Raw genomic sequence first — 27792 nt, 5'->3', positions numbered from 1 at the left:
ACGGACACCGGGGTTCGGGCTGGGCAGTCGCTCAGCCTTACGGGATCGCGCCGGCGGGCTGCGGGAGCTTCTCCCCGCCCCGGCCCCGCGCCTGGGCCTTCAGCACCGCGGACAGCGCCCGCGGCGGGCGGGGTGTCCGCAGAGACGTCACCGCGCGCCGAGCCGGCCCCGCCGTCACGTGGCCCAGGTGCCGGCGGCGCGGCGCACCTCCCGCGCTCACCTCTCCACCTGCAGCCTGCGGCGCGCCCTGCGCGCGGAGCCCGCGGCCGGTGAGCGCGGCGGCCCCTCCCCGCAGGCCCCTTCGCCCCTTCTCCCGCCGTCTCGGGGGCGGCCCATCTGCTCCCCGTTCCCGGGGCCTGGGGAGCTGCGGCCGGGTCTTACGGGGCCCGCGGGAGAGCCGGGAGGGGGAGTGAGCGTGACCTTGGCTCCGCCCTTGGCTGCGGCGGCCTCCGCCGGGACCGCAGCCCTCCGCGCAGGGCCGAGCCTGCGGCGCAGTGTTTCGCGTGCAGGTGTGACGCGTCTGCGGGGGTTCAGGCGGCGCCGGGGTTCTCCGGGGCGAAGACTGCAGACTGCGCGCAGCTTCTGTGGGCCGGTGCGGGCCTGCTGCTCTTGGGCCCTTCAAGGGGCCGGGACTGCGGGGAGCCACGCCGGGGGGAGGGGCCAGCGTTCTGTGCCTGGCGACCCGCAGTGGGCTTCAAAGTCCCTGGACCTCGTGGGGGCAGAGGTCTTCCAGATGCTTTTAACCCCTGTCTCCGTTCACAGATGGGGAAACTGAGGCCCTGATTGAGGCAAGGCTGGCCTGACGTCACAGCCAGCCTGGGAAGTGATTCAACCTGCCCCAGGGACGTGTGGGAGGAGGGGGGATGGGCTTACTCAGAGGTCCTAGCAGGGTGCAGTGGATATGAACCGGACCCCCAGGGCCCCAGTCTGGCACCCCTCCACCAAGGACCAGCCTTGCAGCTCCTCCTGGTGCAGGCCTCAGCTTATTGGAACAGGCCCTATCTACTTTTGTACTTTGCCCATATCTGGGCTTCAGCCCTGGCCCTTCATCTCTGCCAAGTAAATAAGCACAACCTCCCTCCCCTTCTCTTGGGTTCGGCAAACTAGAGTTGGGGTTTATTCCTGAGAAAAGCCCACCCAGTTCTCAGAAGGCGAGTCCAGGCTCCGCTGCCCAGCTTCAGTGTCCTGGGGAGGGCCCTTCCCTTGTGGGGATCTCTGTGTTTCTACAATGGGCCAATTGCAGAGCAGTCCTCAAGGGCAGTGCAGACAGGGCCTGTGTGGGAGGGTTAGTGATTGGAGATGCCTGCAGTTGTGATTGTTCTGGGGATGGGAGTGGGGATGGTACCGACCTTTTCCCTAGAGAAGAGACCCTCGCCCCCACACCAGGAGCTGCCCAGAGCAGCCTGCCTGGTAGTGCACTGGGAGCTGGCCTGGGTAGCGGATGTGCAGGGTGCTGACTCACTCTTTGCCAGTGCCTTCGCCTGTGTAGGTAGGACCTGGCAGGGCGGCAGGGGCTCTGGCTCCAGATACTGAGATTGGCTTTGTCCCCCACCCTCCAGGGCTCCTGGGTCCTCAAGCCCTGCTGGGATGGGGCAGGAATGGCTGGCTGACTGCCCTCCTGCCAGGCTGGGTGAAGGCCACAGCAGTGTCCAGTGGCTGGCCCAGACATTTCATTGTTTGTAAAACACAGTGTTCCTGCACTGAGCCAGGCTGGGTACAGCCAGGCTTTGTCACTGTCCCTTGAGCGGTCCCATTCCCCTGTGGGGGTAGGGGTCAGTGCTGGCAGAGAGAGCACCTCTGGCTGCAGCCTTTGAAAAATACATTGTCCAAGCAAAATCTAGGTTTGTATCTTGGCTCCACAGTGAGAACGGAACAGGCTCTGGAGCCACACACAGCTTAGCCTCTCTATGCCTCAGTTTCCTTGTTTATGAAGTGGGGCTAATCCTAGTGCCCACTTCAGGAAATTGTTGAGAGGGCTAAGTGAGCACAGTGCCTGTCCAGGATCAGTGCTCATTGTGCGCTCTTATTTTTATTCCTGTGATGGATGGTCTTGGTGTCTGCTTTTGGATGATAGAGCTTCGTGGGTTGTTTAGGTTCTTCTGATATCCCAGGCAAGTAGCTCCTGGGCCAGTGGCTCTCTGGGCCAGGGCAGCCCTGTATTTGCTCAGGCCTCACGGGTGATCAGAAGTAGAGCAGTGCTTGGGACCCTGTGCCTCAAGCTCTACTCTACACTTGGAGAGGTGCTGCTCCAGAGAGAGCCACTGCCCCTAGTGGCCCTTGCTACAGGGCCTGGTGTTACTGGCTGGTGGGGCTGGGCATGGGGTCTGAAACTTCAGGGGCTGAGCATGTGGGAAGGAAGTTTGGGGCACTTGGGGCTCAGGTTCCAGCTGACCCCACTTCCTTCCTTCCTGCACTGGGCTATATTTTTGCTCTTTAATTTTCTTCCCTTTAGACTTACCACTGGTTGCCTGAGAAGCCCACTTTCTCTTGCTTGAGGAGATCATCTCCCCTTCTCTTTGGCTCATGTGAGTTTGGAGGGACAGATGGAGGAGCCAGGCTGGGAGGGCTGTACCCTGTCTTGCCTTAGGCCTGACCCTTTGTAGAAGGCCTAGTCAGGTGGTTCTGGCAACTTAGGTGAGCTGATGGAGCAAGAGAGGGGCCCTGTTGGTTGAATACACCAGGCCAAAGGCCTATTGGCTCAGGGCCAGGCGCAGGCAGGACCTGGGGCCAGTTATGCCCCTGGAGGCACATTTCCTGAGTTGTGCAGAGAGTTCCAGGCCCCCCCTGCCTGCACTGACACTGTTGGTGCGCCCCATTCACAGGCTGGGATTCTCTGGGCCAGAGAACATCAGCCAGTGTTCAGGGGAAACTGTTCTATGCCCAGGCAGAGCTGGGCTGGGGCAGAGGAGGGGGCTCTGCTCACAGCTGTGGGGCTGGGGGAACAGAAGGTCTGGGGCAGCAAGAGCCTCGGTGGGCCCTGTCAACCCTCAGTTTACCTTGATAGGGACCCCTGGGTGCTCCTCAGGATTGGAGGAGGCTTGTAGAACTCCTGTCCTCTGAGGGCGGAAGAGGCTCCCCACTGTTACTCAGGAATTTTCCCTGGCGAAGGGCAGGTGACATAATGGGGGTGAGATGAGCTCCAGGCACTCATTCCTCTCCAGCCTGGTGGGCTTCCCGCCTACATGTACCCTCTGAGCTGTTAGCTGTTCTGAGTGACGTTGCTGCTGAGTGTAAGCTCTGGGAAGGGTACGAGAGCCAGAGAGTGGCCTCAGCTGAGATGGGCGTGGGGCCTGCCTTCTGGTCTACCCTCCACTGGTCCCCACTGCCCTTTCCTTCTCTGAACCTCAGTCCTCCCTGCTGTGAAGCGGTCAGTTCAGGCCCATGTCATTGGCCAGGGATGGTGCTCTGGGTCAGAACTGCAGTTAAAGGAAGTCACTTCTGGTTATAATGACCAGAGACCCAGCTGTGCCATGGGCCTCCTGAGATAGTGCAGCTCAGCCAGAACCCCTTTTTCTGGCTTTTTTCCTGGCCAGGCAGGGTACACCTAGCCCCTAGAGGACTCTCTTGCTTAAGTTACAGGGTGGCCAGCTGAGTGGCCTACTCCTTACTGGGCATGCATGTGCCCTATGCCCTCCGATGGGCTCCAGGACCTGGGCTGGGTGCTCCCTGAGGCAGGGCCTGAGTCCTACCTGCCTTTGCACCAGGCTCTAGAGGTCAGCAGGGAGGGAGCACGGGTTGGGGCTCAGGGATGCTGAAAGCTGTCGGTAGAAGTTATTGTGCTGGGATCTCCCACTAGGCAGTGAACCCAGGAGGGCTGGCAGACGGTCTTCTCCATATCATCACTGTCTAGCCCAGGGCCACCTGCCTAGTGGGACGGGCAAATGCCAGATGAGTGAAGGAGTGGCTGCCAGAGCCTCCTTTTGTCCTGATCTTGTGGTTTATGCCTCTCCCTTGTTGCCTGTGTTCAGAATGAGTCAGCTGAGGTTGCTGACATCCCGGCTGGGGGCCCAGGCCGCGAGGCTTCTGGTCCCACATGACATCCAGATGTTCAGCTGGCGCAGCAGGTCATCTGGGCCACAGACCACCTTCCCAAACAGCAGAGGTGGAGGCAGCTCCAGTTATATGGAGGAGATGTACTTCGCCTGGTTGGAAAACCCCCAGAGTGTCCACAAGGTTGGCACCCCCACCCTGCCCGTTGTGTGGGAGGGAAGCTCCAGGGGCCGAAGGAGGGTACAGGGGAGGCGGGAGAGGCAACTTGCCAGCTGTGTGATCTTGGGCAGTTTCTTTGCCCTTCTGTTCCTTCATATCCCTGTGAGAGAGCCTTGTCTTCTTGTTGGGTAAGGAAAGTCTGTTGCTTTCCTGTTGTAGGACCAGCTAGTGGGTGGTGGGCTGGCCTGGAAGTCCTGACAGTGTCCCGTTCAGCCACACCTGGCCTGAGACCTGCCCCTGCCCCTTTGTCATGCTTTGCTGTCCCCAGAGGGCCTCTTGTTGTGTAGTTAGGTGCACAAGTGTTTAGGTATGTATTGAGCTGACAAAATAAATATCTGCTGATTGTCAAAAAAAGAAAAAATCAGGTGACAAGGTACAAGTAAAAAGTGAGTTGCTCTCCCTCCTTTTTACTCACTGACGTGATCCAAAAGCAAGAAGTATGACATTAGACAGCAGAAAGGCTGCCTCCTAGTCTATCTATCTGCTCAGCTCCCACTCATCTGTTTCAATTTATTCGTGGCTGCTTCTGTTTCCTTTCAGAGAAAATCTTCAGGTAAACTTACTGCAGACATAACTGGATTTCCTTTTATACAAAGTGACATGTAACACAGTTTTGCTCCAGGCTTTTCTCAGCACACATGTCAAGCTCTTTCCATGTCAGCACATCAAGAGCTTCATTGTGCTTTTTTCTAGCTGTGTAATATTCCATTGCACGGTTGTGCAACCCCACTCCCATTGGCTGACATCTGGCTCATTCCATCCTCTGGCTGTTATGATCAGTGCTGCAGTGTGTCATCTTGTATATTCTCATCTTGCACGTGTGCAGCTATCCGTAGAAGTTCCCCAAAGTGGAATTGTTGGGTCAGAGATTGTCTGTGTGTGTAATATTGATGGGTTCTGCCAAATTGCTTTCCTCGGGGCTTGTAGCACCTTGCTCTCCCACTGTATGAGAGGAAAGCCCTTTCGTGTGTTCCGCTAGAAGAGCGATTTTCAACCGTGTGCTGCAAGAGTGTGTAAAACATGCAGTACCCGACTAGTCAGGGCACTGACCTCTTTCCCTTAGATTGTCAAATGAAAAACTGACCACAGCCAACACAGGTGCCGTCCAGTGTGAATGAATCAAAATCATACCTATTTTTTTGGTCAGATCGGCAACTATATTTTCTGGTGTGCCGCAGAATTGTAGTGATTAGTTTGTGCCGTGAGATGACAGGTGGAAATTGCTGGGCTAGAGCACGGAGGTGCTTGTGCATGTGCACGTCCGCTTTCACTTCTGCAGAGAGTAGCAAACCCTAACCCTCTGCTGCTTTGTCCACTTTACAACATGCCTGTTTTGTAAAGACTGCAGTCTTCCAAAATCTACAGAATCTAACATGTCATCGTTTATTTAACCAGTGTCCTGTTAATTATCACTTAGATTGTTTTTGTCATTTTTATAAACAGTGCTGCAGGGAGCATCCTTGTACATACATATAGGCACACTGTACAAGTACGTATGTAGAGTAATGACCAGCAGTGGGATTGCTAGTTCAAAAGGTAGATGCCTGGCCAGTTTGGTTCAATGGCTAGAGCATCAGCCTGCTGACTGAAGGGTCCCGGGTTCGATTCTGACCAAGGGCACATACTTCAGTTGCAGGCTGGATCCGAGGCCCTGTTCGTGGCACATGCAGGAGACAACCAATCATGTGTCTCTCTCACATCAATGTTTCTCTCTCTCTCTCTCTCTCTCTTCCTCCCTCTCTCTCCCTTCCACTCCCTCTGAAAAGCAATGGAAAAAAAAAATCCTCAGGTGAGGATTAAAAAAAAAAAGGGTAGATGCATTGGAAATGTCGAGAGCCTGTCTGCCCAGTTGCCCTCCAGAAAGGCCTCCTCCAACCTACCATGTGTGAGAGCACGTTTCCCCCAGGGGTAGAAGCCCCTCTCACATCTCAGGCCTCTGGGCCACAAGTTATAGCCCCATCCCCCTGCCACCCTGGGTCCTGGAGAGCTCTTGGCTCTGGGTTTTGAGGGTCTTCTTGGCCTGGTCCTGGGAAGGCTCTGGGAGCTGTGGTGGTGAAGGACACCGACATCCCCCAGAGCCCAAACCAGGGCCACCTCCACTTCCCCAGGCCCTGACCTGGCTGTTTTCTTGCTTTTCCCCCTGCCCAGTCCTGGGACAGCTTCTTCCGGAAAGCCAGTGAGGAAGCCCCTTCTGGCCTGCCTCAGCCCCAGCCCCTTTCTGTTGTCCCCGAGAGCAGGCCAGCGGCCTCTAGCAGGACCAAGACCAGCAAGCTGGTGGAGGACCACCTGGCTGTGCAGTCCCTGATTCGGGCCTACCAGGTAAGTAGCAGGGAGGGCACGGCCTGTGAGGTTGCACTGGTCCTGGGGTGTGGCCAGGTGCTGATGGGAAGCAAACTCACTCAGTTCCAGTGGCATCTCTTCAGGGAACCTTCCTCTAAGCCCCGTCAGGTGGCTCTCTCTCCTCCTGCAAGTCTTGGTCACATTACCACGCCACTTCCCACCCCCTGGTCTGATGTGCTTGTTTGTGGTCTTTCTGATGGGATGCTGTGTCTCACACCCACAGGCGCCCCGAGTAGGCAGAGGAGGTCTTAGTAAAAATCAGTTTCAGTGAATGTTGAGTGAAAGTCGAGTAGATCGGCCCTCATTAATGTCTGTTTTCTTCTCTCACTGAGCATTGCAAGGGGACAGGGACTGGTATAGAGCACGTGCTCTATGTTTGTGGAATGAATGACTATTTCAGCAAACAGCCCTCCCTCTACTGGTGGCTGTGTTCTGGAGACTTAGACCCCCCGATGGGTTCCCAGGTTGGGCCCCTGCCCTGCCAGAGGGCCTTCACAACCTTCCCTATTCTTGGTCTTGACGGAACAGGACTAATTGGAGGACTGCTCTGGGTGTTCACTCCAGATCTCTGGGAATCAGTGGCAGAAGGCATTTGATAAGAAAATTGTCTTACGGACTTGCAGAAGGAAGGGCAGGGGCATCCTGGGGCCCTTGGCAGGTATTCCACAGGAGGGAGCAGCAAGCTGCTGCAGGAGCTGGGGGTGGGAGGCCCTCGCAGATGGAAATAGGCTGGCCTCTGAAGGAAGCAGCCTGTGGGGCGGCAGAGGGAAGGGAAGCAGGACCGGGGTCCCTGGCTGGGCTGGCCGGAGGGCTCAGGGATTGTGGGACACCTGGAAGCAAACAGCAGTATTTGCAATTATGTTTTTCTTGACTGGATGAAAGAAGCAGAAAATGATCTTAACCATTGATTTTGAAAATAAAGAGCAAGGAACTTAAAACTATATTATATGCAAAGTGACATTCAGAGTGCTGCCTAAGGGCCTCGCCTCCTGGGCACAGTTTCCAGCTTTTGAGCTGCCGGTTATGCTTTTGCCAAGACTAAGCTCCAGAGGCCTTCCTGCAGGGTAGTCTCTGGACTCAGGCACGTTGCTCTGTATCTGCCCGAGGGTGTGCCTGATGGTGAGCGCCCTGGGGTGGGGCTACAGCCCCTCACAGGCAAGTATGGAGAATTCTGATTTGACCATGTGCACACAGTACTGAAAAAACCCCAAACTTATTATTACGGACATTTTCAAGCATAAAAGGTAGAAGAATTGTGTACTGAACCCAGCACAACACGGGGCCAGTCTTGACTCATCTATTACCCACCTCCAGCTCCACCCACTGGCCACTGATTATTTTGAAGCAAATCCCAGACATCATATTTCATTAATTGAACATTTCAGCATATATTTCTAGAGACTAAAGCTCTTTAAAAAACATACCACGATTGCCCTGGTGGGTTTGGCTCAGTGGTTAGAGCGTTGGCCTGCGGACTGAAGGATCCTGGGTTAGATCCCGGCCAAGGGCATGTACCTCGGTTGCAGGCTTGATCCCCGGCCCCAGTTTGAGCACATGCAGGAGGCAACCAATCCATGTGTCTCGCTAACGTCGGTGTTTCTCTCTCTCTCTCTCTCCCCCTCCCTCTCCCTTCCACTCTCTCTGATAAGGAATGGAAAATATATCGTTGTGTGAGGATTAAAATATAAATAAAAATATATACCACGATGGCATTGTCTTAATGTCATCAAACATTCAGTTGGTATTGTTTCTTATTTGTCTTCCGATTTCGTTTTACTGCTGTTTGGATCAGGATCCAAATAAAACCACAGCTTGTGATAAGTTGCTATGGCCCTTAAGTCTCTTGTACTTCATGGGTTCCCTTCTATTTCTTTTTGTGTTCCCCGCCTTTTTTAAAAATTGATTTCAGAGAGAGAAGAAGGGAGATAGAAAGAGACAGAAACATCAGTGATGAGAGAGAGTCATCAATCGGCTGCCTCCTGCCCCCCCCATGGGGATGGAGCCCCCAGCCTGGGCACCTGCCCTGACTGGGAAGCACACCATGACCTCCAGGTTCATGGGTCATCAATCAACCACTGAGCCATGCTGCCTGGGCTTTTTTTTTTTTTTTTAAAAAAGAAACCAGGTTGTTTGTCCTGTAGAATTTTCCTGAGTCTGAATTGTGCCGATTGCATCCTCATGGTGTTGCTCCATCTGCCCCTTTGTCCCATGTAATTTCTGTACATCTGTATTTGGCTCTAGAAGCTTTATTCAGTATAGATCTGACTTTATTTTTGTTCTGAAATCAGCTTCCTGGTGCTGATGGCACTTCATAGACGGCAGCTATGGATGTTTACTTCTGGATGAATTCATTCGTTAGGGGTGATAAAAATGGCAATACTCTAATTCCGCCTTTCTTCATTTATTACCTGGAACACTTCTATCAAAACAGCCCTTTGTCAACTCAATTTATTTCTGAGGTACAAATTGCATAGGAAAGGCAGAATCAATGCTTAATTTTTCTTTTTATTGATAAATTTTCAAAATTATGAGGTGATTCCCTAGCATCCTTCCAAGATGGACAATGAAGATTTTTCATCTTTGTTTTTTTAGTATGATATGAATGCATGCACTTAAACATATTTGAGGAGGTTCAGTCTGTTACAGAAATTATCCTCATTGCTCAGAACGTGTCCTTCCTCTCGCCTCCCCGTGTTTGCGCCCCTTTCGCTACCTGTCGTGACCAGGTGCTCTGAGCTCATGTGCATTTCTGCTCAGCCCTGGGACCGGCCAGCTCTCCAGGGAGTGCTGGCAGTTCACTGCTATTGTTTCGGTCATGACTTCTGGGCCCTTTCAGTAGTTATAGCCCAGAAGTATGTATTTTTTTAAAAAAGATAACGTATTGCTATGGCCAGTGTGGCTCAGTGGTTGGAGCATCAGCCCGGTCACCAGAGGGCCTCGGGTTTGATTCCCAGTAAAAGGCACGTACCTGGGTTGCAGGTTCGATCTCTAGTCCAGTAGGGGTGCGTGTGGGAGGCAGCTAATCAGTGTCTCTCACATCGATGTTTCTCTCTCTCTCTCCCTCCTCTCCCCCTGCCCCCTCCCTCCCTTCCACTCTCTCAAAAAGTCAATGGAAAAAATACCCTTGGATGAGAATTAACAGCAGCAACAAAATAACAGGCTTCCTGGGCTTATGCCGAGGCTTCTGGGTGTCAGGTGTGGGACTTGGGGTCTGTCCTTGACCTCCTCAGTCTCTGTCCCCATTTCTTTTTAAAGGTGTCAAAAACAGAGGCTCTCCAAGACAGCAGTACAATGGCTTACTTGACGTCCTTACAGCCCACACTCGGCAGCCTAGGCTAGAATTCTAGCACCGCCACTGCTGATTGATAGCAGAAATGAGTTTATGAGCCTTTCCCCTGCCGTTCTGTTTGTCTTTAGGGAATATCCTGTTACTCAGCTGGAACAGTTCCTCTCTGTGAGTCATGCCACCAAATGGATTCATTAATTCATTTGTTTTGTTTTACTTTCAATTTTAAAAATTAATTTTGCTTTATAATGATATAAACTATTTACAAGATGCCAAAATCAAATCTTCAAAGCAAGAGATCCTTAAAGGTGTAGCTTCTAGCCCTGCTTCTCTGCCCTGTTTTTTCTTTCCCCATAGGTAGTAATTTTTCATATTTTGTAGTTACTTTATAATTTATTCTGATGCATGTATATATCATATATATACAAATATATACAAATGCCTATATTTACTGCAGCTCCCCTTTCATAGACAAAGGAAGTTTAGCCACACACTTTTCTGTAGTTGGTTTGTGGTGAGACCTCCTAGCAGCTGACAGGGATTTTCTTCCTTCCTTTTGGCACACCCCCGTGTGGCTTTCCCACAGCCGTATGCCAGTCTCCTGTTGATGGACACTTGGGAAATTTCTAGGGTTTTGCAGCTCTAATAATACTGTAGTGACCACCTTTGTGATGCTTCCTTCTCTGGTTTTGAAAGCTGCATGCTGTACCTTTAACCGGAGTTGAGCTCCTGCTGCCCGGGCAGTGGCTGGGTGCTGGCAACACGTGGGCACTTGAAATTCTGAAGTGGGAAGTGAGGGGCCGGGTCCCAGAACCTTGCTCTTGGTGAGGCCTGTCCAGCTGCGTCCTAGCCCTGCCCTGACCTCTTCCCCTTCTCCCAGATCCGGGGCCACCATGTGGCCCAACTGGACCCCTTGGGCATTCTGGATGCAGACCTGGACTCCTTTGTACCCTCAGACTTAATCACAACCATCGATAAATTGGGTGAGTCGGTACCCTTTCCTGCTGCGCTGGTGACGCCAGAGCCAGCTAGTGCCTGTGCACAGTGAGGGGCTCTGGGTACTGGGGCCCAGCAAGCAGCCCAGGAAGCTTTTCTCTGACCCTTGCCCATCTACTGCACAGTGTCCCTGCAAGGGGTGCCTCTCTGTCTCCCTTAGCGGGTGCACCATGCTCGGCAAGCCTGAGAGCCTTGGCCCAGCTCACCCTTGTGGCTGCAAGCTGGGCTCTGACCCTCACTGCCTGTTCCCTGCAGACAGGTTCCCCGAGCTTAGGCTGGACCTGGTGGGAGGGTGCCGGGGTACCGGTGGGAGGTCTGGGGATACTGCTGGGCTCCACCTGGGCCTGATCACCCTTTCCTCCTCTCTGCCTCCTGGGCTCTGCCCTCTGCCCTCTGGGCTCTGCTGCTGGTGCCCCCTCAGCCTTCTATGACCTGCGGGAGGCTGACCTGGATAAGGAGTTCCAGTTGCCCACGACCACCTTCATAGGAGGCTCGGAGCACAGCCTCTCTTTGAGGGAGATCATCCGGCGCCTGGAGGTGAGCACAGGCAGGCGTGTCAGGCAGGTGTGTCAAGCCTGCCACAGGGAGGGAGGGTGCTTGCTGCCTCTTCTGCTCCAGATGCCAGGGCCTTTGTCCCTCTTCCTGGCTGTCACCCCAGAGCACCTACTGCCAGCACATCGGCCTGGAGTTCATGTTCATCAACGACGTGGAGCAGTGCCAGTGGATTCGGCAGAAGTTTGAGACCCCTGGCGTGATGCAGTTCTCCAGTGAGGAGAAGCGGAGGCTGCTAGCCCGGCTGGTGCGCTCCATGAGGTCAGGCGCTCAGCCCCGGCCCGCACAGCCCGAGTGGTGGAGGGCCTGCTCCCGGGCTGTTCGAGAAGTCCAGGCCCTGGCTAAGCAACCAGGAGGGTGCTCGGCAAGGGAAGGCAGGACTGGGCAGGCCTCAGTGCCTGGCTCGGGAGAGACCCTTAGGAGGAGCATTGGGCGAGCTACTCAGGCAGAGCTGGGTGGGTGGGCAGGGTTGGGGCTCCGGGAGAACATGACCACGGAGGCACAGCGAGCAGGGACAAAAGCGTCAGAAAGTGGCTGTGGGAACGTTTGGGCAGAAAGATGTCCCTTGTGGGGCACCACCTGGCTGTGTCTACGGACTTCTCTGAGGCTGGGTCTGCCCAGGGCTGCTGCAGCCTGGAGGAGCAGCTGGCCCAGCCATGGGTGCACAGGGGATCCCTGAGCAGGGAGTGTGGGCTGGAGTTTGAGTGGAGCAGAGGAGGTCTTTGGGGCATGGTGAGAGGGCCCTGTGCAGTGCATGTGCCTGTAGGAGGGCACTGGGCTGGGAGGCGTCTCACTGAAGGAGAGAGGGTGGTAGCTGGGAACGGGTGTAGGCAGAGGTTTTGGTTAAGCTGGGAGGACCCAAAGCTTCCCTCAGACCTGTGCTCCTTGCTGGTGGGGGCATCATGGTTTCTGTGGCAGGTCCTGGACTGTGTGGAGGGAGGTGATTCTGCAACTTCCTCTGTTCAGGCAGCCTGCTCTGAGCCATCGGAGTGGCCCGTGAGCCTCAGCCTCTCCATTCTTTACCTCCTTTCTCCAAGCAGGTTTGAAGACTTCCTGGCCCGTAAGTGGTCCTCAGAGAAGCGCTTTGGCCTGGAGGGCTGTGAGGTCATGATTCCTGCCCTCAAGACCATCATTGACAAATCCAGTGAGATGGGGATTGAGAATGTCATCCTGGGGATGCCACACAGGTGGGCCCCTCCGTCCCCTCCACAACCTTGATGGGAGGGAGGGGATGGAAATCAGAGCGGGGATGTTTGTGGGACATGAGGGTAGAGGCAGAGTGGCCTAGAAAGTTCTCAGAGTCCCTGGGCCCTGGCCTGCTCATCACAGATAGAGCCAAGCACTTGGACAAAGCCACATGGAGCCAGCGACTAGCCAGGCTGCCAGAGTTTCAGTTTCTCTCTCACCCTTTTGCCATTGTCTCCAGGAGGGTCAGGATTTCAGAAAAGGGTTGTGTTGTGCTTGCTGAGTTCCCTGTGGACAAGGAGATGTGCAGGGGGCATGTCCTAGGGAAGTGCGGTGGAGCAGGGCAGGCACCCCTGGTTGGTATTCCCTGGAGTAGTTTCTTTGGAGCTCTCTTCCCCTGGCTGCAAGCTGACTACACGTTTCCCTGTGACCTTGGTAAAGACTCGGGAGACTGGCTTGGCAGTCGGGCAGTTGCTTCTGAGCTGGAGCCTGTGGCCTAACAGGAATACAGCCTGGGGACAAAGGAAGGTGGCCAGGGTCCATGCTGGATGGGCTGTAAGAAGACGTACCCAGCAGTTGGGGGCAAAGCCCCAGCCTTTCCTTGACCACTTCTGGTTGCTCGTGCCTGGGCCAGCCCCAGATTGCATCAGCAGGAGGGCATTCAGGTGTCCCGATACACTGTGGAGGGCCCCTTCCTATGGGCGGGCTGCCAGCAGCTTGCCCGCCACGGGCTCCATGCTCTGAAGGCCTGGAAGTGCCCAGTGTCTGGTCAGAGGGTCAGGCAGAGGTGGCCCCACGGTCTGAAGTGGCATCGCCCATGTGACTTCAGTGGACTGGTGGAAGGGAATGGCACTGGGTGGTCAGCTCAGCTCTGGGACTGTGGGGTGGGGCTGGGCAGGCTCTGGCTTGCAAGGGCCCTGGGAGTGGAGGGTGTTCTGGTCCAGGCTCCATAGTCGCTGAGGGGCCTTTGAGGCTGGAGGGCTTTACCCATGGCCCTGTGGCCCCCATGACCCCACAGAACAGGAGAGAGGTTCACCTGGATGAGGGTTGCCCTTATATCACAGGCCATGTGGGGCTGGAGGTCGGACCAGGGTTTGTGTGTGCCTGGGGCTGTCATCTCTTGCCGGGCTGTGGGGGCAAGTTCTGAGTCATGTGCTGTCCCCCATCGGCTGGTGCCCACCCCTGAATGAAGTGCCCCCCTGATGGGAGGTTGAGTCTGGACTGGAGAATCCCTGGTCCCTAGCTGCTCCCCTGACCCTCCCCCTACCCCTCAGACCTCACTCAGCTCCTCTGGATAGGCCCTCTGGTAACTCCCGGTCTTAGGGTCAGTCCAGTTCCTTCCCTCTCCTGCTCCAAGGTGCTGCTGGGCTCGGGTGGGGGGTCGTGTGTGAGCCACTGTACTGCCTTAGCAGATTGGGGCCAAGGTGTATTGGATTGGGCTTAACTTTTGGATGGGGAGGGTGGGTACTCTGCCATGAGGGCCTTCTGAGTCGGAGATGTATAGTGGTGTCTGGGGGGAGCTGGCTGGCCAGGATCACTCAATGCCTTGTAGACTGAGACAGGATGAGGGGGCTGGGCCTCCCTTGGGCTCCACTGGTTGGGGGGAATCTCCCCAGACTCCATGCTGATTCTGAGGTCCCAGGTGGGCAGGGAGCATGGTGATGCTGGGCCCTGTCAGGGGAGGTGGCCTCTGTGCAGGTGAGAGCCCAGCCCCCTCTGGCTGCAGGGGCAGACTGAACGTGCTGGCTAATGTCATCCGCAAGGACCTGGAGCAGATCTTCTGCCAGTTTGACCCTAAGCTGGAGGCAGCGGATGAGGTGGGTACCAAGCCTAGGTCTCAGGGCCCCTGGAGAACTGGGTGTTTGGGAGGTGGACTGGGGAGGAACTGGGCCAGGAGTATCCAGGCTTGGACAGGCCTTGAAGTGGACAGACATGCAGAAGAGTGGGAGAGAGCCTGGGGTATTTGCATGAGGGCACTGGGGCGTTTTGGAGCAAGTGCTGTGGTCTCTGATAGTGGAAGAGCCCTCCAATAATCTGGGTCACCCTCCCTATTTCCAGCTAAGGATATGGGCCAAGAAGGCGTGGGGTGTCCCAGAGGCATTCACCATGGCTCAGCTGCACGTCTGTGCCCAGAGCTCTGTCCACCAGCCCAGAAGGGCCTCAGTCATTTGTTTGCCCAGGACAGCCTTGGGAGGTCAGGGCAGTTTCCTGTGGCCATTGATAAGCAGAGGAGACATATTTTCTGCTCACACCCGCTTCCTTACGTGCATATATGTTGTGCACGCCTCACACCCATGCCTTGGTCATGCTGGGCTCAGTCCAGACTGCCCTCTCTCCTCTGTGCTCTGCCCCTTTCACAGTGCTCCCTGCCCCCATTTTGGTGGCTCTCCTGCTCCTCCTGGCAGTGAGCCTGTCACTCCCTCCTCTGGGCCCCCTTTGCTCTGAGACCATCCCTAATCCAGCCTTTTCCAGCCTTGCATGTGTGTGCACATGTGTGTATGTGTGCCCATATGTGTGTATGTGTGTGTATCTGTTTTCCCCTCCAGGCTGGTAGCAGGGTGAGGGCAGGGACCTCATCCCCGAAGCCCCAGCACCCAGCACAGGTGCCAGCATCCAGCACATGTGCTTGGTTTGTTACAATGAATCACATTAAATGACTGTTCTAAGGTCCCAGTACATTAGGCCAGAACAGGACAGGAATCCACATCTGCTGGCTCCCAGCCCAGAATGTCCCCAGCGTGCTGCCCATTTGGCTCAGGCACCTTCGTCTCTCTGAGCTCAGTTTGTTCTGTATGGTCGAGATAGCAGCACCTGCCCCAGGATGGCTGTGAGGAATCAGAGATGAGGTGTGTAAACCCTGGTCAAAGGATACTTTAAAAAAAGTATTTACTAGTTTTTTTAATTAAAAAATGTGAGCATTGTTAAAAAAAAACCCACAGCTATACAGTGAGAGTAAGTTTCCCTGGCGAGCCCCCTTCCCTGCTCCGGGGCCCCACCGTGGCCAGTGTGTGTTGTGTTCAGTTGTGTTCTGGAACTGTCCCATGGCAGGTGCAAACATATTTGTCCAGTAGACCTTTTTTGTAAAAGGCCAGGGGAGCAGCTCCTATTCCTCCCTGTTGTCACCTAACAAGCTGTCACTTTCATAGCAGCACAGGGAGCTGCCAGAGCTCCAGCATCCCATCAGTTGTCTCCATCTCCTGCTGGTGGGCATTAGGTGCTGGAGTGAGTGTCTTGCACACGTGTGTGAACACCTTGTTAGGTGGTGTCTGAGAGATGCCCTGGCCAGAGCTGAGAGGGTTCGCAGACAGTAGTGAGTCCACCCACGGTGGGAAGGGCCCCAATCTTCCCTTACTTTGTGGACTTCCCACCTTTGATAATATGATTGGTGCAAAATGATTGCATTTTAACATTTCTTTGTTATGAATTTGCGTATCTTTTTGTGTTTTCAAGCCATGTATATTTCTTTTTCTATAAATTCTTCATGGCTTTTGCACATTTTTCCGTGGGGTTTGGGCTGCATCTCCCTGATTTGTAAAGTGCTTTACAGAGTGAGGGAGTTAGCCCTTTGCCTGCATTTGTCTTACGAATTTTTTTTCAGGTTGATTTTCCCCTCACTCTGTGCATGGATTTGCTTCCCCGTGACAGATTTATTAGCTCTTAGCTGTCTCATCTTTTATAGCTTCTGAGGTTTGTACATTGTTTAGAAAGGCTTCCCGTGCTCCAGAATCTTAAAGTATGTCACACTCTCCTTGGACACTATGGCTGTGTCATTTGTGAAAAGAGGACGGGTCTGATGAGGTTGCAGCTGGTGTGGCGCTGAGCCTTTCTCAGCAGCGTGCAGGGCTGGAGGGGACTGGAAGCGGGTGTAGGCCAGGGACAGCCCAGCCTTTCCAGAGAGCAGGATCCAGGCCTGTTTCAGCCACACTGGGCTTGCATCTGCCTGCCCCTCTGTCTCCCTGTCTGGGGCGGGAGGGCTGGGTTCATCACCGTCCACCTCAACCCCAGGGCTCTGGAGACGTCAAATACCACCTGGGCATGTACCACGAGAGGATCAACCGAGTCACGAACAGAAACATTACCCTGTCCCTCGTGGCCAACCCCTCCCACCTGGAAGCCGTGGACCCTGTGGTGCAGGGGAAGACCAAGGCTGAGCAGTTCTACCGCGGGGATGCCCAGGGCAAGAAGGTGAGCTCACCTGCGCCCTGAGGGGTGAGCCCCGAGTCTCTGCAGTTCAGGGGCAGGGCTGGGGTGCACAGGCGGGGCATGGGGCTCCCCCTGCCTCACACTCTGCTCTGTAGGTCATGTCTATCCTGGTCCATGGGGATGCGGCCTTCGCCGGCCAGGGTGTGGTCTATGAGACCTTCCACCTGAGTGACCTACCCTCTTACACCACCAATGGCACCGTACATGTCGTTGTCAACAACCAGGTGAGGGGTCTGGCTGCATGTGGGGCTTCATCAGCGCTGCCCATCTCTGAGTCCAGGCAGTGTGAGGGGGAGAGGGACACCACCCTGTTCTAATCCCACTGCGCCTCCATGTCCCAGTGTGTGAGCTCAGGCAGGCCTCGGGTTCCTGGTCTGTGGAATCAGGAGATTCATCCATCCACCCATCTGTCTGTCTGTCTGTCATCATGGAGAAAGTTGTAAGGACTAAGGAGTACAGGTCCTGGCACAGAGGCTGGGCACGTGGTTAGGTGCTGCCCATAGTTCCATGTAAATCGGTCAGTCTTAGAACACGACTCTCACGGGCCCTTGCTTGCTTTCAGGTGGCTGTGGTTAGTAACAGCTTTTCTGAGCCCATGAAGCCCTGGGTCAACTTCCTGAATTGCACTAAGTCATCTGTAATCTTCACAGAGTAACCCTGAGAGAGAGTAATTTAGGGAGACCTTCTAATAGATGAGGAAACTGAGGCTTTGGAAATGTAAGTGCCTTGCCCAACATACAGTTTGTAACTGGAGGCACTGGGTTTGCCCAGGCCTGTGCTCCTCCCTACCCCGTGTAAAACGATCGCAGAAAGACAAGCAGGCACTGTTCCCGGGCACTGCTGCCACCCCCAGGGGACCTGCCGCTATGTTTGATTTGGGGCCGCTCACCATTTATCCCTTCCTGTCCTGCTGCCTCCTGGGCACACCAGGGGGGCCTCAAGGCACCGCCCTCCCAGCCTCCACGACCACGGGTCTGGCTCTGAGTAACAGGCTCTGCCACCTCCTCCTGCTACCCCCTCCTACTCCTGCAGATCGGCTTCACCACGGACCCCCGCATGGCCCGCTCCTCACCATACCCCACCGACGTGGCCCGTGTGGTCAACGCACCCATCTTCCACGTGAATGCAGATGACCCAGAGGCTGTGATATACGTGTGCAGCGTGGCGGCCGAGTGGAGAAACACCTTCAATAAAGATGTGGTTGTGGACCTGGTGGGTCTGGGGGCTGAGCCTGGGGCAGGGGTGTGCAGCCTGTGCTGAATGTGCCAGGTCTGCGGCACCTTTGACAGCCGAGGCTGGGAGTCCTCCTGGGAGACAGAAGGTTTGGTGCCAACAAGAGCAAAATGTGCAAAGGCTCGGGGGTGGGACAGTCAGTGAGAGGGGGTGGTAGGGGGTGACCATGCCTGCATTGCCTGGGACGGACTGAGCCCCTTCCCCCCGTCCCCGCAGGTCTGTTACCGCCGGCGCGGCCACAACGAGATGGATGAGCCCATGTTCACGCAGCCGCTCATGTACAAGCAGATCCACAGACAGGTGCCTGTGCTGAAGAAGTATGCAGACAAGCTCATCGCTGAGGGCACCGTCACCCTGCAGGAGTTTGAGGTGAGTGGGTGAGTGGGCAGCCTCGTGAGCACCAGAGATCAGCCTTCACGCAGCCAGGACCCTGGGGTAGTTGCTGATGTTGCCGGCCCCATGTTGGGAGCATGATTTACAGAATTAGCCAGTATGGCCCCTGTTCCCTCTGGTTATCAAGGGGGACAGAGGACCACAGACATGTACAGCTTGCTGGGATGCAACAAACACTGCAGTGGGGAAGCCCAACCTCAGGCAGGAGTCTAGGAAGGCTTCCTGCAGGAGGTGGCTCTGAGACAGGTTTGTCCTGTCAGTTATCTGTGGATATGTCGGTCCTTCTGCCTGGAAGGGGCTCTGAGAGCAAGGACTGTGAGTCTTTTCTGAGTTTCCCCCACGTCCCTTGCTGAATGGGATCCCCCTGAACTCTGAGACTTTGGTCTCTGGCCACAAGGTCCCTGCAGGCCAGTGGGCAGAAAGTTCTAGAACATGGTGAGGGGACCGTATTTAGGAGTCCAGGTTGACCCAGCCTCTGGCTGCTCAGACATCACTGCCTCCATCCATGCCTTCACACCAATTTCAGGAAGAAATTGCCAAATACGACCGGATCTGTGAGGAGGCGTACGGCAGGTCCAAGGATAAGAAGATCCTGCATATAAAGCATTGGCTGGACTCCCCCTGGCCTGGTGAGCGAGAGTTGTGGGGCTGAACATGATTCTCCTGGGCCTTGGGCTCTGGCACTGGGCCTGGGACTGGAGTGGCTCTGTCCGGAGGCCGTGGCTCTGTCCCTGAGGCCCCTGAGGCTGTGTGGAGCTGATACCTGAAGGCCGGGGCAGGCATTGCCCTCAAAGTACCTGTGACCAGCTAATCTCTGGAAAGAAAGGACTGAGCCAGGGCTGGTGGACACCAAAGTGGGGAGAGCCGGGGTTGGTGGGGGGTGGGGGAAAGGGAGGTCAGAGGGCCTCCCTGGGGTGGAGCTAGATGGCTGTGACCCTGGGCTGAGGGAGTGGCTCTCTCAGGGGCCCAGGGGGGTATGTTAAGTAGGTGTAGGAGTCGGAGCTGTGACTGTCAGCTGTTTTGGTCATAAGGATGGGCTTAGTCGTCAGGTGCCAGGTGGGGCCCAGGAAGAGGCAGGCTGGTGGGAGATCTGAGGCCAGGTGGGGCCCAGGAAGAGGTGGGCTGGGAGGCAGGCTGATGGGGGATCTGAGGCCCCACCACCACCCAGAAGTTCACAGTCTCTGCCTTCTCAGGCTTCTTCACCGTGGATGGGGAGCCCAAGAGCATGACGTGTCCAACCACGGGCATTCCCGAGGATGTGCTGACCCACATCGGCAACGTGGCGAGCTCTGTGCCCCTGGAGGACTTTAAAATCCACACAGGTGAGGTTGCTGTGTAGGCTCCAGTGTGGGCCGCTCTCCCAGACCTGCCATCATACCCCAGGAGTCGTGGCATCAGGTCAGGGACGCCTGGGCTGCCTTCCCACTCTGTCGTTGGTGGGTCGGCGGAGCTCTTGGGAGTCTTGTTTGCGCCCTGTGAGGTGCCCTTGATAATAGCTCCTCAGGGCGGGCTGATGTGGATGCCACACTTCCAGCTGGCTCTGGAGACCAGACTTACGTTGCACCCCTCAGTCAGGTGGAAGGAAAACAGGGAAGCAAGAGCTTCCTGCGGAAGGAGGGCTGGGCCTGGAATATGGGGGCAGGAATGCTGGGCCTGCCAGCAGCCTAGATGGGTGACAGAGGTGACTCTGCTGTTCTTGGTGAGCCTGGGATGGTAGGTGGTTGCTGGCTGCAGATCTTGGCTGTGGCCTCTGCTTGGGCACCTGGAGGGCCCCCATGCAGTAGTGGGGCACCTGCGCCCCTACTGACCAGCCTGTGGGTGTTCAAGGGGTTCCTCTGCAGTGTGTGTGGAGGCCCAGGTGCCCTGAGGTGCCCACTTTATGTGCATATCATGGGGTCTGTGTAGGCGTAGGGCTGCCGGGAGCCCAGCATGGCCCGGGCTCCTGGGCTCAGATTCAAGCATCTTTGTAGCTGTCATTGTAATAAATGACTTCCTTCTATGGAGCCTCAGTCTCCTTGTCTGTAGAGTTGCAACAGTCTACTCGTGGGTGGTGAGGAATGTATCCCACTCAGTGCATGCAGGGTGTGCCCAATGCCAGTGCCTGCCCAGTGGTACCTGCTCCTTCCTACAAGAGGGAGGCCAGCGGGCAATGTGGGCTTAGGCCAGCCAATTATATTGGCTGGGGTGTCGGCGCTGGAGGTGCCAGCCAGGGCCTGCTCAGTGGGAGATGAGTACACTGAGTACATATACACCTGGCCCTGGTCCCTTGGGCTATGGCTGTCCTGGGCAGGGTGGCCAAGAGCTGGGTCCCTCAGGCTGGACCTTCCCTCCCATAGGCCTCTCTCGAATCTTACGGGGCCGTGCGGACATGACCAAGGAGCGGACAGTAGACTGGGCGCTGGCGGAGTACATGGCCTTCGGCTCTCTGCTCAAGGAGGGCATCCACGTGCGGCTCAGTGGGCAGGACGTGGAGAGGGGCACATTCAGGTGAGGGCCAGGGCCAGGGCCTGGGCCCAGGCCTCGTGCACACTGAGGGGAGCTGAGGGATCAACTGTGCTTGAGGCCCCCCAGAGTCATCCCCAGAGCTCTGGACCTAGACCTTTTCTGAGGAACCAAGGAGGCCCCTTGTCTGGCTGTGGTGATCACCGGAGACCCCAGCACCTGAGCCTCTGCCCTTGGGCCAAGTCATCAGAGGGACCCTGGGCCACCTCTTTGACCCCCATGGGACAAGCATGCAGAGCTGACTGCTTGGCCTAAGCAGTTGGTTGGTATCAAGCCTGTGGTCGTACGTGGTCCTCACAGTGTGTGAGAACTGCTCTCAAGCCAGCCTCCTTTTTGCTTGTCTTCACTGAGTTTTTGCGTCCAGGTAAGGGATTTTGCACTTGTCAGCTCTCCCCATCACATTTCCTTTCTTTGGGGTCCCAGATGTTTTGGATCCTGGTTCAGTCACTGCCATGTTGGTGAGTCATGGTGCTGTGGCAGCCAGGACTTGACAAGTGTCCTTCTCAGGTCCCAGTGGCTCATCACTGCTGGCCCTGGTCCAGCCATTGGCCCTGAGCTGCATGTCAGTCCTCATGGGGTGTGGGGTTCAGCCAGGCGGTCCTCTTCATTGTGTAGTTCTTGCCTCCTGTGAAGTTGGGCAGAGCAAGTGAGGTGGTGAAGAGGGTAATAGGATGGGCAGGGAGACAGTACCCTGGGGGTGTGGCCTCTTGGGGTCTCCGGCTCCACCCAGCACTTAGTGGGGGGCAGGTTGACAAGGCAGGTTGACAAGGCAGGTCTTATGGGGACCTTTCTGAGGTGGAAGCTGAGACTCTCATGTCTGTGTGGTATGTGGCACTGCCTGGAAGGAGGCTGCCTGGAGGAGGGAACATATTGCTCTGGCTTTCCAGGGCCTTGGTGTCACTATCCTGTGGGACTCTCAGGTTTTCTGGTGCAGTTATGAGGGCTTGCCCGCCTCCTGCTCCCCAGCCCATCTGCTCTGGGGGAACAGGTACCAGTCCACCTGCCCCCATCCCTTTCCTGTCTGTTTCTCTCCAGTCACCGGCACCATGTTCTCCACGACCAGGAAGTTGACCGGAGGACATGTGTCCCCATGAACCACCTTTGGCCTGACCAGGCCCCGTACACCGTGTGCAACAGCTCTCTCTCGGAGTATGGAGTCCTGGGTGGGTCAGACTCTGCGGGCAGGTCGGGCGGGCCCCCGGGGGTACCCGGAGACCAAAGAGGGGCTTACATCCTAAGGTGTCCTGTCTTTGTCATTGTAACTGTGAACTGGTCCTGTGGCTGAGGGGGGTTGGGCATGAGCAGGGCCTAGGAGGGGCTGAGGCCCCTGGGGTGGACCTGGTCCTGACACAACCATGAGGGATGATGCTTGGGCTATTCCTGCCTGAGGCCACAGTGGACTTGAAGTCCTCTCCTATCTGGCCCCTCTGAGAGCCCAGTTGGGGGACCCTGCTTGCCCGGGAGGGGGTTCTTTGGATACCAGAGCCTTATTCTGGGCACCAGCCCCAGCAGGACCAGAAAACCCAGTAGAGCCCACTGTGGACATAGCCACCAATGGGCCCGAGCCTGACCTGGCCTGTTCCACTTTCCTGACCTTGTCTTGCCCCTACACTGCACCCAGCAGCCCTGTCTCAAGGTCCCCTCCCCAGGCTTCTGGTCTAGATAGGGCTGACGCTAGCCACACGTGCAGTTAGGGTTGAGGACAGCCTCTCTGGCATGTTGTCAGTTCCCAGGAAGAGAGATCCTTGGGCCTGAAGGAGTCCCCGGCTCCCCCTGGCCTTCGGGGAGGGTGGGTGGCGCGGGGAGGGAAAGTGAAGAAGGGCTGGGCTTGACTTGACTGGAGCCACTGGCACTGGTGGCAGTGCGGCAGGCGCTCGGTTTCTCCCGTTTAGGCTTCGAGCTGGGCTATGCCATGGCCAGCCCCAATGCCCTGGTCCTCTGGGAGGCTCAGTTCGGTGACTTTCACAACACGGCCCAGTGCATCATCGACCAGTTCATCAGCAACGGCCAGGCCAAGTGGGTGCGGCACAACGGCATCGTGCTGCTGCTGCCGCACGGCATGGAGGGCATGGTGGGTGCTGCGCCCGCGGCCGGGGGCGGGGTGGAGGCGTGCGCACGCCTGGGCCCCGGGGCATGTGGGTCTGCTCGGGGGCCTGGGGCCTGCGTAGGCTGTGTTGCCGCTGCTGAAACGATGACACGACTTCTTACTGGCAGTAGAGGCAGCTGCCGTGCCCGAGAGCCCACTACCTACCGGATTCTGGTTAAAACCCTCTCTGTGTATTAACTCCTCTAATCCTCACAACAGCTTAACAAAGTGAGGCCTGTTCCCACTTTCTGGGTAAAACTGAGCCACAAAGATGTGGACTAGTACGTTCAAGGCCACTCAGCTAGTGGCTTGGATTGGAACCCAATTTGTGCAGCGTTGCCTGTCTTCTGGTCCCCTCCTGGGGGAAGAGGGGAGGTGTGCCGGCCAGCGGGGGACGGGGGAGGGGCAGGGCAGGGCCGGGCATCATGAGGGGCCACGCCAGTGCCCGTGCTGCCTGGCGAGGTCAGGGACAGGCCGGCTGTGCCAGCGGCAGCACTGAGCAGGGCGGGGTCAGCTGTGACCTAGGCAAGGCTTTCCCCTCCCCGGTGGCTGAGCTGCACTGGATGCCCCTGAGGGCTGTTTAGCCAGGACGGGTCAGCCACTAAGGAACTGGCCACTGCTGTCATCACTGTGTGGCTGTTTAGAGCCAGGACTCGCTGCACTGAGCACTTCACATGCCCTGTAAACCCGTGGAATCCTCAGGACAGGACTGGGCGTTAGTTCTGTTCCTTCACACCTGAGGGGAGAAGGGGCGAGACCTGCCCAAGGCCACAGGCTGCAAAGGCTTCTTAGCTGTGGCGCTCGGGCCAGGCTGGATGGGAGCTTTGGGGTGGCCCAGCTGGTGCCCGTGGTACTGGGTCCCTGGTGAGCCCCACTAGGGAGGGGCGGGTGGTGGCCATGGGGCAGGTCACCCTGTTGCACAGGGAGGGAGTTTGGAGGTCACTGGGGGGCTCACTGCCCTCATGAAGCAGAGCAGCCCACACGGGCAAGGGTGGGAGGAGGAGGCAGCCCTGGGTTCGAATCTGCCCCTTCTGGCTGATTGACCTTCAGGTTGTTTGTTAATCTCTTTGCCCCTCACCGTCTTCATCTGTAAAGTGAGGACCCAAGTGTCTGCATCATGGGGCTGCTTTCATGGCCAGTGAATAATGTGTGGGGCCATAGAGCTGCCCGGGCACAGTGGGCCCTGGGTGAGCAGTGCCGCCACTGGAGAAGGCCTCTGCCTGGCCTTCTTGCCTTTTACTCCCACCCCACACATGGCCCCTCTGAGGATGCCTTCCCGACCCTTCTCCCACAGTCCCGGGTCTTTCCTGTGCTCCAGGCTCCAGAGTGAGGGCAACTTCTCCCAGAGCCATCCACACTCTTTCCTGAGACCCGGGTCCCTGCAAGGCCAGGTGTCTGTCCTGTGTGACTTCCCTCTCCCCTCAGGCCAACCTGGACCCTCTGTCATTGCTTTTAGGGGCCGGAGCACTCCTCGGCGAGGCCTGAGAGGTTCCTGCAGATGAGCAACGATGACTCCGATGCGTACCCCGTGAGTGCTGCCTGCCCCCCCAGGACAGGGCCTGGGCACCACAGGGGCCCCCTCCCAACCACACCCTATCCTCCCAGGCATTCTCTGAGGACTTCGAGGTGAGGCAGCTCTACGACTGCAACTGGATTGTGGTCAACTGCTCCACGCCAGCCAACTACTTCCATGTGCTACGTCGGCAGATCCTGCTGCCCTTCCGCAAGCCGGTGAGCCGCCTGCCCTAGTTGTCACCATAGCGGAGCAGGGGCAAATGTGGGAGGGAGCCTGGTCCAGTGGGCCAGCTGGCAGCTGGGCACATGTTTCCCTTCCAGCTGATCATCTTCACACCCAAATCTCTGCTGAGGCACCCAGAGGCCAAGTCCAGCTTTGACCGAATGGTATCTGGTACGTACCTACACATGCTGGGATGCAGCTGAGGTGAGGCCTGGCACCCATGGTGAGGCCTCTGTTCCCAGGACTCTTCGTCCCCACCTCTGTCTATGGCTCTGTGAGCTCTGCAACAACTCCCACTGGGTCCCACCAGTGGCTGGGTTGGGAGGTTGGCAAGGCGGCCAGCTGGACTGGGCCATGTTGGGCTGAGCACCAGGCCAGAGGGCTGCACTGGCCCCAGCAGGGCTGGCCTGACTGTGCCGGGGGAGCTTAAAGGTGGGGGCCTGCCTCATGTACAGGAAACTGAATATCATTGATTCATTCATACTTTTTTTTTCCCCACTCATGATCTGAACAGACATTACTGTCCCTGGGGACACAGTGTCCCCTCCAGGAGCTCTCAGCCTCATTTACTTGGAGTTGGGGGTCAGTCTAATAAAGCACCTGAAGGAACAGGGGTTGGAATTGAGATGAGAGCCAGTGGACAATCAGGAGTTGCAGGCATGGGGCCCTGAGGCTTGGCAGAGTAGAGCTGTCCTAGAAAACTCTCTGGCCAGGAAGGGTCTCAGCAGTGTGGACAGGTGTTTTTTCACCTGTGTGTGTTTGGTGTCCCTCTGATATGGGCCGGTGGCTAGGCCAGCAGTACAGAGCCCTGGCCTTGGGGCTGGACGACCCGGGCTGGACGCCTGGTGCTGGCTTTTCTTTGGTGGGGCTGGCAGCCTTTTACCCTGTCTGCTCACTGTCCTCACCTGGGGGGTGGGGTGGGGGCACTACAGTAGCTTTCCCAAAGGTTTTGCAGCATGATTGGTCCGGTGCCTGGCATATGATATGAGCTCAGGAAGGAAAGATGGACAGGACTTAAGAGACGGGGGCTTGGTTGCGGAGCTGCGGGCAGGAGGAATGTGCAGTGGTCTCTGGAGACAGCTGCTCACCTTGGGTTTGGTGACTGGTTAGCTAGAGTGCACACAGGCGATGGGCAGGCTGGATGGAGCGCAGCTTCAGTTCAGGTGATGAGCTCATCAGATAGGGATGTGACATCACCTTCGCTATCCCCACCAGGGGCTTTTCCCATAATACCTCCACATTGTCTTGATCGCAGATGCCCCAGGGCTCTGCCCTTGGCTCCGGCCCCTCTCTCCACTTCTTTCCCTGTGACATCTCGGGTTTCATCTCTCCTCTTCTCCATCGTTCGGTTAAAGAGGCATCCAGTGCAGCCACAGATCTAAACCTGGGGCTGGTCTTAGTGGCCAGGGGGAGCCTGTGGGTGTGGGGCACGTGGGCCTGGTGCCCCAGCTGCTCCAGCCCTCTAGGAGCTGATGCCTCTGTCATGCCCTGGTCTCCTAGGAACCAGCTTCCAGCGGGTGATTCCTGAAGACGGAGCCTCAGCTCGGGCTCCTGAGCGGGTGCAGCGCCTCATCTTCTGCACCGGAAAGGTGTACTACGACCTCGTGAAGGAGCGGAGCAGCCAGGGCCTGGAGGAGCAAGTGGCCATTACACGCCTGGAGCAGGTACGGCCGCTCAGAGTGGTGGGCGGTCTTAGCCAGCCCCTGGCCCTGGGCAGGTGCCTGGCCTGGTCAGATCTGGGGCCCGTGAGGGAGCTGTGTTGTCCCTTTCCCCTGTCTGCCCCAGATCTCTCCATTCCCTTTCGACCTGATCAAGCTGGAGGCGGAGAAATACCCAGGCGCAGAGCTGGTGTGGTGCCAGGAGGAGCACAAGAACATGGGCTACTATGACTACATCAATCCACGCTTCATGACCATCCTGGGCCGGGCACGGCCCATATGGTACAAGGCGGGGGGCAGGGGATGCCAGCCACCTCTCCTTTACCCCTGCAGGGCCTGCGGGCCTCTGGGGGCCTGAGGCCCCATCCTGGCTTAGCTGCCCCATTTGTTGTGTCACCTGGAATCGGCCACTGCCCTCTGGGCAACATTGGAAACCGTAGTACCTGCTGGCTCTGTGACAGGTAGTGACAGACCAGCTTCCCCATCAGGGACCCCCATCAGTCCCACCTTCTGGAGAAACACCTTTGCTTTTGTTCTGCAGCCAGAACTGACCTAGAGAACCCGCATGTCCCAGATGTCCCACCTTTGACCAGTTACTGTGCCTCATGAAGCCTGAGGCTCTTCATCTCTACAACAGGACAGCGATAGGGGTCAGCCAGGCCACCCCTCCCTCATCTTGTCTCTCCTCCCCTAGGTATGTTGGCCGTGACCCAGCGGCTGCACCAGCCACCGGAAACAGGAATGCTCACCTGGTGTCTCTGAAGAAGTTTCTGGATGCTGCCTTCAATCTCCAGGCCTTTGAAGGGAAGACATTTTAGAGCCGGGCAGGGCCCGCCCGGTCTTCCCGTGGGGTTGGCTGGGGCTGGAGAGGGCTGGGGAGGGGAGGGAGCTCCAGCCCCGGAGGGTCTGTCAGAGGCCCAGGATACAACACTCAACGCAGTGATCGAGGCCCTAGAGCAGGCACCACTGGCTTTGGTCTTGTGCCACCTTGGGCCTTCGTGTTTATTTCTGAGTCTGTTCGGACTGAAAAAGCCAGAGGAGGGGATAGGTGGGATGTATTTGGGAGTGTTTCCCCAGCTGTCCTGGTCTTTCTGGAATTTCTGTGTGGCTTTTTCCATCTATGTCTGCAGGCAGCCACCAGGAGCCCGTGTCTTTGGCTCCCCCCTCCTGGTAGGTCTGGCCACCGCTCCTCACCCTGTCCTTCTTTGTTCATCTGTAGGTTCAAGGAATGCTATCTTTTGTGCTCTTAGAAACAGAGATTTCAGCAATAACCAGGTGAAGGAGAACTGTGCCTGGTGATTTATATGTGCTGCTTTATGGGGTATGTCATAATGAGTGTGAAATACAACCACAGCTCATGTGCACCAAATCAGAAAACCAAATGACAGAAATAAAATATGCTGGAGAGAGA

General features: G+C 56.5%; 1 protein-coding gene across 1 annotated transcript; it reads left to right on the top strand.

Moving 5' to 3' along the window:
* Nucleotides 1-27792, top strand: OGDHL (oxoglutarate dehydrogenase L). Its single transcript, XM_081157561.1, has 24 exons — nucleotides 1-269; nucleotides 2453-2525; nucleotides 3969-4173; nucleotides 6358-6528; nucleotides 10716-10818; nucleotides 11253-11368; nucleotides 11490-11644; nucleotides 12424-12570; nucleotides 14295-14385; nucleotides 16574-16753; nucleotides 16867-16995; nucleotides 17804-17983; nucleotides 18221-18373; nucleotides 18924-19026; nucleotides 19591-19719; nucleotides 20734-20884; nucleotides 21935-22062; nucleotides 22792-22970; nucleotides 24442-24513; nucleotides 24591-24716; nucleotides 24822-24894; nucleotides 26224-26387; nucleotides 26509-26663; nucleotides 27076-27792. Exons 3-24 carry the CDS (start codon nucleotides 3970-3972, stop codon nucleotides 27197-27199), a joined length of 3033 nt encoding a protein of 1010 aa, XP_081013687.1. The 5' UTR covers nucleotides 1-269; nucleotides 2453-2525; nucleotide 3969; the 3' UTR covers nucleotides 27200-27792.

Source organism: Miniopterus schreibersii (genome assembly GCF_964146895.1).
Source record: "Miniopterus schreibersii genome assembly, chromosome: 14".
In the NCBI taxonomy this organism is placed as follows: Eukaryota; Metazoa; Chordata; class Mammalia; order Chiroptera; family Miniopteridae; genus Miniopterus; species Miniopterus schreibersii.
This window is presented reverse-complemented; position numbering and strand designations above follow the sequence as displayed.